At 37.3% G+C, this 13,442-nt stretch overlaps 2 protein-coding genes across 2 annotated transcripts; one reads left to right on the forward strand and one right to left on the reverse strand.

The window, feature by feature from the left end:
* The first annotated feature begins 1,660 nt into the window (after nt 1–1,660).
* LOC114827306 (citrate-binding protein-like) lies at nt 1,661–2,918 on the forward strand. The gene is made up of 2 exons (XM_029108951.2): nt 1,661–1,918; nt 2,532–2,918. Exons 1-2 carry the CDS (start codon nt 1,661–1,663, stop codon nt 2,916–2,918), a joined length of 645 nt encoding a protein of 214 aa, XP_028964784.2.
* Nucleotides 2,919–7,003: 4,085 nt separating this feature from the next.
* On the reverse strand, nt 7,004–8,875 carry LOC103411936 (uncharacterized). The gene has a single exon (XM_029108952.2). The coding sequence runs from the start codon at nt 8,873–8,875 to the stop codon at nt 7,004–7,006; it is 1,872 nt and encodes a 623-aa protein (XP_028964785.2).
* Nucleotides 8,876–13,442: the final 4,567 nt, after the last annotated feature.

A 13,442-nucleotide genomic window follows, 5' to 3' on the forward strand; every position in this document is an offset into this window, starting at 1 on the left:
GATTTAGGATTTTAATACTCACACCTTTAGTAAACTCCTAACTAATTTTCAATTCAAAACATTTCCAAAATAAAAAAAAAATTAGAATAAGTTTGTACTCCTTAATTTTTTATAAAAAGGTCTCCAATTTTTTAATCTTATATGTACCCATTCTTAAATATATCAATTTGTTGTAGTAAAATGTACCCTTTTTTCATATATAAAATCTATTCAATTTTTTCCTAACCATTTTTAAACTTATATGAGTACATTATTTTTCCATAAATCCATGTCAAGTTTAATCAAAGAAATTTACTAATGTTATGAAGCCAAATATCTATTATTTTTTGTGTGGTTTTGAAGAATGTACCCATATTTTGGTACAATAATTTTTTTTGTTAATTTTGATGAATGTACCCACGTTTATATACATACATACACACACACACACACACACACACAAAATATATTGGAGAGTATAATTTATATTTTAATAATTTTAATCCACAAATTATGGGTTTTATTTATTTAAAATCTCATTATTACAAACAACTATAAATTTCAATTTTTAATTTAAAAAATATAATAACCTACATGAAAATACATTATCACATTAATTTCAGGGACTTCGATAAAAAATTGAAAACCAACAAGGTTTCAGTAAAAGAATATTGATAATTAGGAACCGTATCCAAAGTGATCCTTTAATTTTTTTTAACTAGCATTGTCATAGTGTTCTAAGAAACCATACTTGGGTAGTTTCACATGCCTTGTCATCTTGTGGGTATTTACATTATTAATTAGCTTGAATTTAACAATAATATTGTGCTAACTCCCCTGCAAATATCCTCACGGGTGTACACTCCCCGCCGATATATAATAACCTTTTGTTGAAAAAGCTTTTGTTTGCCTTCCATGCAACCCACGTTAGAATTAGTATAAGGACTTTAATTAGTTAGGCTAAATGGTAAAATATTAAGGGTAAAGTTAGGGAGACTAAATTTTGTAAACTGATGATGTAGTTGTTAATGTTTGGATTATTACGTCAATTAGTTTACAAATTTAGTTCAAAATTTTAATCTCCCTAACAGTACTCAAATATTAAAGGTAGTTCAAAGCCGCTTCATTATTATTCTTTGTGTTTAGTGACAAACGTTATAGTGTACTCGGATCACAAGGCAGAATGTATCGTAATATAAATAGAAAGAATCGTGTCAATAATTATCTTTCATAGAGCGATATGTTTGTTTTCAATACTCAAAATGTTCATTAGTAAATGTCAAATTGCGTTTAGGATTCATATCATAGGGATTCGATGTGAAGAACAAAGCGTTGATTGTAAACTACCTGACGCACTCCTCCTTCCCCTTTATCCGGGCTTGGGACCGGCAACATAAGCTAAATTTACACGTGTAGAGTTAAATATAAGAAAATGTATGTAGTATTTGGAATTAACGAAAAACTTAGCACAAACCAGAGCGCAGACCCTACTATTGAGATATGGTTTAGTGGTGGTGGTGCTGTAAATGTCAAATTACAAAATGAAAATATATTAAAATAAAGGATGAAAATAAGTAATGTGAACAATGATCTAATGTGTATATATATACACACACACCAAGATGCAGAGATATAAGCTCCCACCATCAACCATACGAGGTAGGTAGTGGAGAAAGAAAACATGAGAGGTTACCTTCTCTCCTTGTTTTTTCTGGGCTCACTGAAAGACATCATTCAGTTATGTGGTGCTGATCCGACTGATGGCTTCGTCGATGTTCCGTTAACGGAATATAATTCCGAATTACAGAAACCGTATGACGTACCACTGGAGGAGCGCTACAGTTTTGTCAATGGTGTAAGGCGTTTGTGGGTCTATGCTGATGACAAGCCCCATGACCCTAATAGCCAAACCCAGCCACGTACTGAAGTTCGCATGAGGGTACGCCTCCTAACCTGCTATATATGACTAGCCCCATAATCCTACTGATAAATGTTTATGTTGGTATATGATGGATTTGATTAGATTGATTTTTTTACTGAATATGTTGTTCAGATCACAGTTTTATGAATAAGTCTCTTATGTTGTCAGACAGTCTAATAGAATACCTTTGTCTTGTATATATATTATAAATACTCCTACATTGTCAAATGATTTGACAAAAGAGAACATTACTCTATATATACCGTGAGCAAGAATTACTTGTCAAAATATGAATCTTAGTCATTGATCATGTTAAATTTTATCAAATGTTTGATTTTACATTTAGACAGTGAATATAAACTATCGATCAAGTTGACTTATATGGTCCATATATATATATATATATATATATATATATAGTTTGCCAACATAAATCTAACAAGAAAAAAATGCTTCCTTATAAATACTTATACGGATGCTTCCTTATAAATCCTTATATGGATTTGTTTGTGCTTTTTTGCCATGCGTTGTATATGTTTTATGTGGAACGCTTCTAGAACGGGTAGTCCAGATTCATATATTGTCCGACGAAAAAGCAATCATTAGTTGGCGCTAACTAAGTTTTATGCAGGGATTTGACTACTCATCTGGAATATGGCAATTTGAAGGGTATGGATTTGTGCCAAATGGAACCTCTGGTGCTACAGTAGCACAGATCCATGGAGCAGCTAAGGGTGCTACGACTATAATCCTAAGAATCTATAACGGCGACATGAGGTATTATAGTCGAGATTTGGTGGGTACAAATCTTTACGATAAGTGGTTCAGACTTAACATAATCCATGACGTCGACGGAGGGAGCGTGACTATTTTCATTGACGGAGTCCAGAAATTTCGGGTGAAGGATCAAGGGCCAGGAGATTTGTACTTCAAATGTGGAGTTTATGCTGCACCGGCTAACATTACCTACTACATGGAATCACGTTGGAAAGACATTGAAATATATAAAAAGTACTGATGACTACCGAGGCCAGTCTTGAGATTTTAGAGACCTTGTGCAAGATCCAAACGGGGCCCTTACATGGCCTAAAATTTTGGTTGCTATATTTTCTTTTATACTTTTTATTTTTTATGTGTAAAAATTGATATAACGCACAAGAAAATAAATAAAAATGAAACATGGTGTGTTGGGTTTGTGTATCTATCTGCATCCCTTATGTTTTTGGGTTCAAAACTCCTTGCTTTTTAATAGAAAAAGCATGGCACGGTGGATATGTACTTATCATATCACCATTCAAATATTATAATTAGAACTATTCTTGCTCTTTATTATCATCCAGAGTTCATCTCAAGAAAAATTTATGTGTTAAACAAATCATTGATATATGGATGACAAAATGGTTTTCAAATAAAATGAAAATTAGATGACCATCAAATAGTGACTAGAAAATAAATGGTTAAATGATATCGTATAAGAAAAAAAATGAGGCTTTTAAAGATTATATCTTCAAACTTTTAAAATTTTAATTTATTATGACATTCCTAATTATAGATTTATTAGCAAAAGTTATCTTTTATAATGAAAGAAAATAACTACATATATTTAAAACAAGAAAACAACAGTGTAGCTAAAAAAGCCTAGAGAAGGTAATCGTGCGGCACACTCTGTGGCATCTGTTGCATTCAAAAATGAAGGGAAGTATATTTGGGCTTGTATTGGTCCTCAAATCTTGTTTAATACTCGGAGGATGTAATTGTATCCATTTGTATCTAACAATATCTATCTACCTTTGAAGAAAAAAAAAACCCTCAAAACATGCCCAATATGAAATAAACACAGCTGAAAAAAAATTCATAATTAAAAATAAATGTATCCATTAGTATTTAATAATACTTATCTAGCTTTGGAGGAAGAAAAAAACCCCAAAAAATGCCCAATATGAAATAAACACGGCTGAAAAAAAATTCATAATTAAAAATATAGGTAACCACGGAATCGAACGTGTGCACACCTAGATAGCAAAAACAATGCTTGCCAAATCGGCTATGACAACGTCGTTTGATATGCTCACGTTTATAGTATATATCTAGTATATTACAAAGGTTATTAAATTTAGGGGCCCCAAAAAACGGGGGCCCTGTGCGGTCTCACTCCTCGCACCCCCTCAAGGCTGGCCCTGATGACTACTGTTGAAGTGAACTATTATGCTAGCTAGCTAGCTTTATATATAGAGATGTTTCCATGTCAATGCAATGCAAGCTTCCACAGCTTCAAAGTATAACCATGTAACTTAAGATTGGTTGATTGGGTGTCTACTCACAAGCGTTTTTGTTAAAAGTGTTTGTAGTATAAACATGTTAAAATTTTCATTCAAATCCAAGTACTTGCTAAAAAATGTTGTTGTATATGGTCATAAGTACTTTTAGTTACAAAAAGCACTTCTAATTCTCTATCAGCAATCCCAAATGACCCTTAGTATATTAACTAATTATTTTTAGTTGAGTAATTATTAAAGTTACTGACGAAATTTTTTTTATTAAAGTTGTCTAATTGATAATATTAAGAGGAAATTTACATTTTTCTTTATTTTTTTGGTATTTGATTATGGATTTTAGAGGAAATTTACATTTTTCGTTTTCTTCGCGTTATTTTGGTAAACACATGGAGAAATTAGAAAGTGAAATATTTTTTTCATCCGTATTTTAGTAAACAACATTATACTTTTTCATTTCTCAAATGTCACCATTGTTAGTGAAATCTAGCTCGTTGCACCCTTAAGACTGACAACACTACAAAACTAACCCCTCGAAAAGAATGAAAATTACAGTTTGATCCCCAATTACAGTTTGATCCTAATTCGGCAAATTCCCCAATGCCTTCCCCAACTACTTTTCCCTTTTTGCCCTTATTGCTGAGTGGTTTCGCTCCTCTCGTGTCTATTTTCCTTTGACCTTGCTGCCCTTTCCCCTTTGCCCTTTGCCCTTTTTGCCCTTTTTGCCTTTTGGTGCGTCGTTTAGAGCCTCGGCCTTGTCGTATCCTCCCTGTTCGCCCTCCTCCTGGTGCTGTCCAATGGCGGTTGGCTTCTTCTTGACCTCTACGATCTCGGTGATTCGTTTGAATTGCAGACGGAGAGGGGGACGGGCCTTGTCTGAAATCTGTTTCATCATTCCGGCGTTTGGATTGCTTTTGGCAGTAGTGAAAGAAGCGGTCCATTGGTTGTCGTCGCGGAGTTCGATCGCCAGTTTGACATCCTCAGGCGTATGCACGTATGCATCAGTCCATAGCTTGAGATTAGAAATGTTTCGGTTGAGATTTTCTTGCGATTTAGCAAGAACCTGCTGGGATCCTTGAACGGCGCGGAGATCCGTCAGCGATTGAAATTTGCAGGCGCCACCGGACATGAAGGCACTGAACGCCGCCATCTGAAGAAGGAGAGAGTGTTAGTGTTAGGGTTAGGGTTAGAGAGTGTAGAGAGAGGGGAGAGAAGAGAGAAAAAAGAGAGAGGAGAGAGGAGAGAGAAGAGGATACCTCTGCGCTGCGGTGGTTTTGAGAGCAGAGAGCAGAGAGAGATGCGCTGCGGTAGTTTCTTGAGAGCAGAGAGCAGAGAGAGATGCGCTGCGGTGGTTTCTTGAGAGATAGACTGAATTTTTGGAATGAATTGCACCGGGTGGCTGCTTTTATAAGCGAATTGGAGGGAAATGGAGGGAAAAAGTGTGCAATTTATAGGTTTTCTGCGTGTGGTTTGTATCAGGTTATGGGCAAGGATAATGGGCGATTCCACGTAAGTTTTCTAAATATGCCTCACATATAACGAGTGTTTTCTTAAAATGCCACTGAGTATGCCTAGCTCACACATGAGTACAGCAGCAGCAAGTTGGTAACTTATTTTATGAAACCGTGAGACCACACCAGAGTAAGCAGGCCGTATGCCTTTAATGAAAATTTGCATCTTATGCACTCTTCCTACGCTGCGCATCACTGAAATGATTCTATGCTAATGATTCATCAGACTCTTGGAGTGACACCAAACAAAGGAGTCTGCTAATGATGATTTGGTTTGTTGATTTACTAACAATGAGGATATGTTTCCACAGCGTTATGTGAAACTTGCTGCTGTAAAAGAGTGAATTTCTGGTAGGCACGGGATTGTAAGTGTTTGCCCAATTATAACACGCTTATTTGTCTTCATCAACTTAGTTTTCTCCCACTCCCTACTCACATGTATCATCATCCGCACAGAATTCGCGGTATACTTTTTTCACTTCGTTGGTCAAATTGCTCAAATTCAAAGTGTAAAAAAGCTGCAGAATTCAGTGCTGATCATGCGCGCTATGGCATTCTTCAGTTTTATCGCTTACTTCAAAGGCAAGTATGGCTCTGATGATTCTGATACAGCAAAAGTCCTGTAAATGCATTAGACGAGAGTGGAGTGGATCCATCTGGTTGAGGCTTTGAATGCTTTTGAAGATTTAGCTACTGGCCCCTCAAAGCCTTTGTATATTGAACTATAACCTGCTATATATGGCCGAGTTCGGGGCCATAACTACCTTCAATTCATTACGAGCCAGTAATCAAACCAACGAATTTGTTGACGTCTCACTCGTGCAAGGGACTTGCTATTCATTGATCACAGACGACATTAAATGACTTCGAAAAAGATGATTTAAACTGCAAAATCATCAGCTCGTCCAGAAACTCAATCCTTGATGGTCAAATGACATATCCCAAAACCAATGTGGTTTAAAATCTCATCAAAGGCATAACTGCGGAACTTATTCTGAACAGGATAAATTGCGCAAAACAAAATATTAAGAGAGAATTGGCCTTGGAGCCATGATAGAAGAGGGTGGATGGATCTATTCCCCTAGCAAAATGACTTGAGAAAGCCTACAGTTAATACCAAATTTGAAAGTATACGCTGTCCTGAAGACTTGCCATGCTTTAGAATGTTGTGCTTCCCAAGTTCTATAAGGCTTGTGAAATGAACAACATCCAGTCGAACGTAGGCATTAATAAGTAAGCCGAAACAAATTAAGCGCAAGTGTCCACGAGGACCATAACTTAAACTAAAATAAACGTAACGATCGATCATGACAACTGAGTCAGTCCACCACAGCAAGATTTAAGTACTCTTTGTCACAGATGGCGGATTCCAGGGCATGCTTGGGGCCAACTTCCCCCTCAGTATCCAGGAACAACTTGATGAAATTGTCCGAGTAGCCGGTGAGGATGGTCACCCCTGGTATTCTTGAAGGAGGCTCGACACAGTTGCCGGCAGCGCCCTTGTTCCACAACTGCCAGAACACTATGTGTGGCACCGCATCCCCATAACCTTTCTCCTCAAACTTTCTTTGTATTGCCCGGTAAGTAGTTGGCCAGTGACCGTCGGCATTAGATATCTCAAAGCCATAATGAGTGAAAACTAGCACCTTCTTGATCATTTGCTCCGGCTTCAAATTGGCATTCACAGCCTCTTGGAGGATCAAATCAAGCACCGTGTGGAAAGGACAAGTTTCGGTGTGGTCCATGCCCCTCAGAAAGGCACACTGGGACTTGAGATCATTTCCACCTTGTATCAGACGCAGATCAGGATATCGAGCGAAAGGGACGACCTTTCCTTTCCAGGGCTGTTCACTCAGCTGAGACACCAGTAACCCAAAAGCCACCGACACATCCTGACCTCGCAGACTCGTGGGCTTCGAGACGTTACATACAGCCAAGCAATTCTTCCACTTGCCTTTGTTGAACAAGTCCTCCACCATTGCCTTCCAGTGAAGTTGAGCAACGTCCCCTACATCGGGATTGTCCACATAGTGTATCACCCTATGCGGAAGCAGCAGCAGCGAAGTAGGTTCATCATCAATCTTAATCTCGCAGCGGCCGGCTTTCACGTCCTCCAGATACTGTTTAATCCTACACTTGCCGCCAAAAGTGTCATAACATGTCATCCTCCTCACTGGCAGCAAAACCTCCTTGGTCAGCCGGCTTCGCGCTCTTGACGTGTAATCGGCCTCCTCTTCAATACTTTTTTTTTTCGGACGTACCTCTTCAAGACCTTGGTATCCATCTTGTCGCGGAAAAAGCTTCCTCGCAATGCTTTCACACAGCTGCGTGGCAGCCCGGTAGCCAGCGTATGGGAGACATGCCGCAGCCCAGCTAAACTCGATATAATTATCATCACCATCCTCGTTCTCATTCATCCTCTTGTTCTTGCTCTTCAACTTTTCAATATCAGACTTTAGGTAGTTTGCGAAAAAACCAGAAACCCGGTCGTGTAAAAACTGAAAATCAGGGTCGCGATGGTACATCTCGGCAGCCTTATTGGCAATGGCAATGGTCTTGTCTCTGATTCGACAATGGACGTCATCAGAATTTGAGTGTTGGCTGCTGATTAGTTGTAGAAGAACAAGGCGGTAGATAATCTCGACAAAATCGCGACCGGAGTTGCCGGCAAGGGGCTCGATGTTGGAGGCTAAGGTTTTGGGGTGGTTGTGGTGGAGCCATAGCAAGGCACTGTGGAACAATTCATAGTCGGTGGTTTGTCCGAGATAACGAATGAGCTTGAGGGTGGTGAGGGGACTGTGGAACCAGGCCAGCGGCAGAAGTTGATGGTTTAGATATCTGTGAGAGGAGGCGGAGGCTTTCTGCCTGTAGGAGGAATTCACCTCTACAGCCAACAGAAAACGCAACAGATCAATGCAGGGGTTAGTGTTAACACTCTCCAACTCCAACCCCGATTCGGATTCCAATTCCGTTACATCCTCCTCCTCCTCAATATTAATCTCATTTGAAGAGAAATTTGAGCATAATTTCAGTGGCCTCTGTGGTGGATATTTACTGTTAGGAGGAGCAAATACCAGTGCCATTGATCTCAAACTAGTATTATAAGGACGAATTATTGGGAGCTGAGAAATATTGTTATCGATATTATTCTTGTGTGCTTCTACCCTGAAGGGGGAGAGAATTTTACCCATAGCTTTCATCATGACGTCAGACTGCGACTGCAACTGCGGGAGACCAAGAACGAGGCGGAGAGGCGGCTGCTTATCTTGGTTTAGGGCACCAAGAACAACTCCACTACGTCTTTATTAGAAGAGAGGTAGGAACTCAGGACTCCATTCGACTCCTTGTTTTTTGGGATCCACTCATCGAACTCTTATTAGAAGAGTAAGACTGACACACATGTACCAGAAGCATAGAGATACGATGTGATACACCATGTGTTCCTATATAAACCTGCCCTTTGACTCATTTTGAGGAGATTTTTCAGTGTGACCGTCAAACGATGTGATACACCATGTGTTCCTATATAAATGGTGAGTTATGCGTTTTAAAAGATTAACAACTTAAAAATTAAATTTTTCACCACTTGCATAAAAACACATGGTGTATCATCTATTTTCTTGTCACAACTAAAAATTTCTCTTTGACGTGGGCTTATCAAAGAATCAGATTTTGACATCATGTAAACATTCGATTAGATCTCACTCTGATATTTATCAAATATTAATCCACAAGTCATATTTGATAATTCATAAGAAAAACTAATGAAAAAAGGAACTTTGAGTTTTAATGAAAAATCATCATATAACTTTATTTAATAATTAGTACAAAGTTGAATATTAAACAAGTCCAATTAAAATAGCCCACCCAAAATAACATATTGATTTCTCTGTTTTGACCCTGACGTTTTTGGGTTATGTTTGTTTTGTTTTCCGTTAGTTTAGTCATGTCGAAGAACTGAGTTATAAAGGCCAATCACTTCACTTTTGCAGATTTTTTAATTTAGGGTTTTGAATTGATTGCTTTCTGTTATCCAGCTAGGGATTTTTGGCCTTTAGGAACTTGATCAAATTAGGTTTTTTTTCCTTCTTGTTCCTGTTCAAAGAATCAAGCATAGAAGAAGAGGAGATGGCGACAGAGGATGCAAAGCTGACAAGAGGGAACCAACTGCTAATAGTCAACGACAATCTCAGAGAAATGGGCAAGAAGGTCCGGCGAAGAAACAAAGAGACCAGAAATCATTTTCAATTCTTCAATTCTTGTTAATTCTTTTGGCCCCCTAGCTAAGATACGGGATGTTCGTTCAAATCTCTTACAGATCCTCAGATGAAGAGTGCAATTTTGGTTTTTGGGATGACATTAAGAAGTCAGAAGAAGTTAAAATAGAGTTTTGATTCAATATGATGCAGTTGCTTGTAATATTATGTTGTTCTTCTATCTTTGTCAATCAGAAAACACATACAGGAAGATGTAATCCAAAAAAAAAAACCAAATGAGTGTTTGGGATTTAAGATTTGATACCTGGGTTCTGAGATTGGATCGAAGAAAACGATTCATCCCCATATTTTTTAAATTTCTTTTATCTTCTGTAACAGAACATGCAAAGAATGAGAGTTCTTCAGTGACTGGGAGTCTCTGAGGGCCCTTGGTGACTAGTCAGTCTTTCTACACTAAAGTGAAATGAAAGATGCTGCCAAATGTGTCTCAAAATGTTTCAATACCACATTGCCCATTATATTTGCCTTTATTATCCAAATCACCAATGCTTAATAATGATGGTGATTACATATATCATAATCATTGACTCTGCTGCACAAGTGGAAATGTGGAATCATCTTTTTCTCTCAAACTTCGCAAATGTGGGATTTGCTTGTAACAATATTTCTCATTCGAGCGATATTTTAATATAATATTGTTACATAAAAAAAAGTTTGAATATGAATGTTTACACTGTCTAGTTAACTTGTCTACGTCTAGAACTACATTATTTTGTCATTAGCAAAGCATAAACTTAAAACTATTGTCAGTAGAGAAATGTGATCTGGCGAAGAAACAAAGAGACTGGAAATGTCTGTCCTTGAACTGAAACTGGATGGAATCCCTAGACGACATTCAAAGCGCCATGAGGAAGTTTCTCTTTGCAATCTATGTATCGTCAGTTGCTCATGCGTTTGTTCGCAAAATTTGATATCATTAATAAAAATGGCAGAGTTCTACACCCATGGATTTTTCTTATCGATACATAAGCTTATATAATGTTTTTAGGTGGTGGCGCTCGTTTGGTGTAGGTGGTGTTGAATACCAAAAATTTTCCATCTGTGAGATCCCACCGAAGCGCCTTCGGTTTGGGAGATGATGGCAAATCCAAGCCAACAAGAAGACAACAAAGATGAAGCATGAGAAGATGGTGGGATCCAAGTTTTGGGTGCTGGTTTGATTTTGGTTTGTCACGATGATTTTAATGGTGATGCGGTGCGGCAGTGATGTGGTCTACAACTAGAGATGTGAAAAAAGAGAGAAAAAATGGTTGAGAAGGTGAAGAAATAACTACAATATTTCTCAAGATGAATGAAGATAACTCACACTATTTCAGAAACTGAACCAAAATAGCCCACATTGTTTCTAGAAGTACAACAAAATAACTCACATTGTTTCTCAAACTGAACCAAAATAATCAACACTATTTATGGAATTGCAGCAAAATAATCAACGCTATTTCTGAAACTATAGCAAAATAACTCACACTATTTCTGAAACCACAGCAAAATAATCTACACTATTTCTGGAACTAAATCAAAATAACTCACACTATTTCTGAAATTACAGCAAAATAACCTACACTATTTCTGAAACTAAACCAAAATAACTCACACTATTTCTGAAACTATAGGAAAATAACTTACACTATTTCTGAAACTGAACAAAAATAAACCATACTATTTCTTAAACTAAACCAAAATAACACACATTATTTTTGAAGCTATAGCAACATAACCTACATTATTTTTGAAACAGAGCCAAAATAACTCATACTATTTCTAGAACTACAGCAAAATAGCCCACACTATTTATGAAAACTAAATCAAAATAATCTACACTATCTCTGGAAAGGAACAAAATAAACATTATTTTTTGGAATTACAGCAACATAACCCACATTATTCTGAATAAATAATGTTTATTTATTAGTCCAGTTTCATAAATAGTGTTTACTTATTGGTCTAGTTTCATAAACAGTGGCTAGTTCTGGGTCCAGTTTCATGAATAATGCTTAGTTATTGGTTCAATTTCATAAACAGTGTTTCTATCTTAGTCTAGTTTCACAAATAGTTTCCACCTATTGGTTTAGTTTTAGAAATAGTGTCTCATTCTTGATTGGGTTTCATAAACAATGTCTACTTATTGGTCAAGTTTCATAAATATTGTCTCCTTATTAGTCCAATTTCATAAATAGTGCATAGATCTTGTTCCACTTCCATAAATAGTGGCCTAGTTCTTGATTCAGTTTCATAAATAGTGCCTAGTTCTTGGTCCACTTTCATAAATAGTAGTCTTGTTCTTAGTCCAGTTTCATAAATAGCTCCTACAGTTTTGATGAGCCCCTGTTTGGCTGCGCGAATAACTTTTTTGGCTTTATCTCTAGCTAGATAAGAGGTTAAAATGTTCACATAAGCTTTAATAATAAAAAAAGATAACACTAATATTCTTCAACCGAAATGTCAAATCTTATGTGGTGATACATGAATTGGCAGAAGAGAATTACTATCAAATTTGACAATAGCTTCAATTACTATCAAATCAGGGGAGTATTACGTTTTAATCATTATTTTTTATGATTAATTTATTATTTTGAATTGATATACATGATATTGATTCAATTTAATTTTTCTATGTTAAACGTGATACAACACATTGGAGATGCAATTCCAGCTTTCCGAGAAGGATCTTCTACACATTCAAAGGCTCCTGTTGTTTTCTACCAATCAGGTACGCTTAAAATAAAGTAGGATATTTGAAACGACCTTGAAGCATGAAAACATTCCCCATGATGCATGAACCCCCTATGTTTATATTTTCCTTCCGATATATATATATATATATACATATATATATTGTATATGTTTTCTATATTTGTCAATATATATATATTTGTTTCATGCATTACGCAATTAAATTGCTATGTGAAATTTGTGAGTCAAAATATATTCATAAATTAGAAGCATATTAGGGTTTCTACAACCTTATAAATTTCAAAAATAAAAAAAAAGAAAGGGAACTAGCTGCACCGTGAGACAACAACAACTGTCACATCTTGGCCATCTTGGCCCAGGCCCCCACCACATCCAAGGCTCAACTCCACCATAACACGATATTGTCCGCTTTGGGCCCCGACCACGCTCTCACTGTTTTGTTTCTGGGAATTCACACAATAATTTCCCAATGGGTCACCCATCATAGGATTGCTCTCGTGTGAACTCGCTTAACTTCGGAATTCCGATGGAATCCAAAGCCAGTGAGTTCCCCAAAGGCCTTGTACTAGGTAGAGATGGAATATACATATAAGGCTTACAGGATCCACTCCTTTGGCCGATGTGGGATCTTACAATCCACCCCCTTAGGGGCTCAATGTCATCGTCGGCACACATCTGGCCAGGGTTGGCTCTGATACCAATTTGTCACATCTGGCCCGGGCCTCCGCCACATCCCGGGCTCAACTCTACCATAGCATGATATTGTCCGCTTTGGGCCCTGACCTCG

The sequence above is a fragment of the Malus domestica genome, chromosome 10 (genome assembly GCF_042453785.1).
Source record: "Malus domestica chromosome 10, GDT2T_hap1".
In the NCBI taxonomy this organism is placed as follows: domain Eukaryota; kingdom Viridiplantae; phylum Streptophyta; class Magnoliopsida; order Rosales; family Rosaceae; genus Malus; species Malus domestica.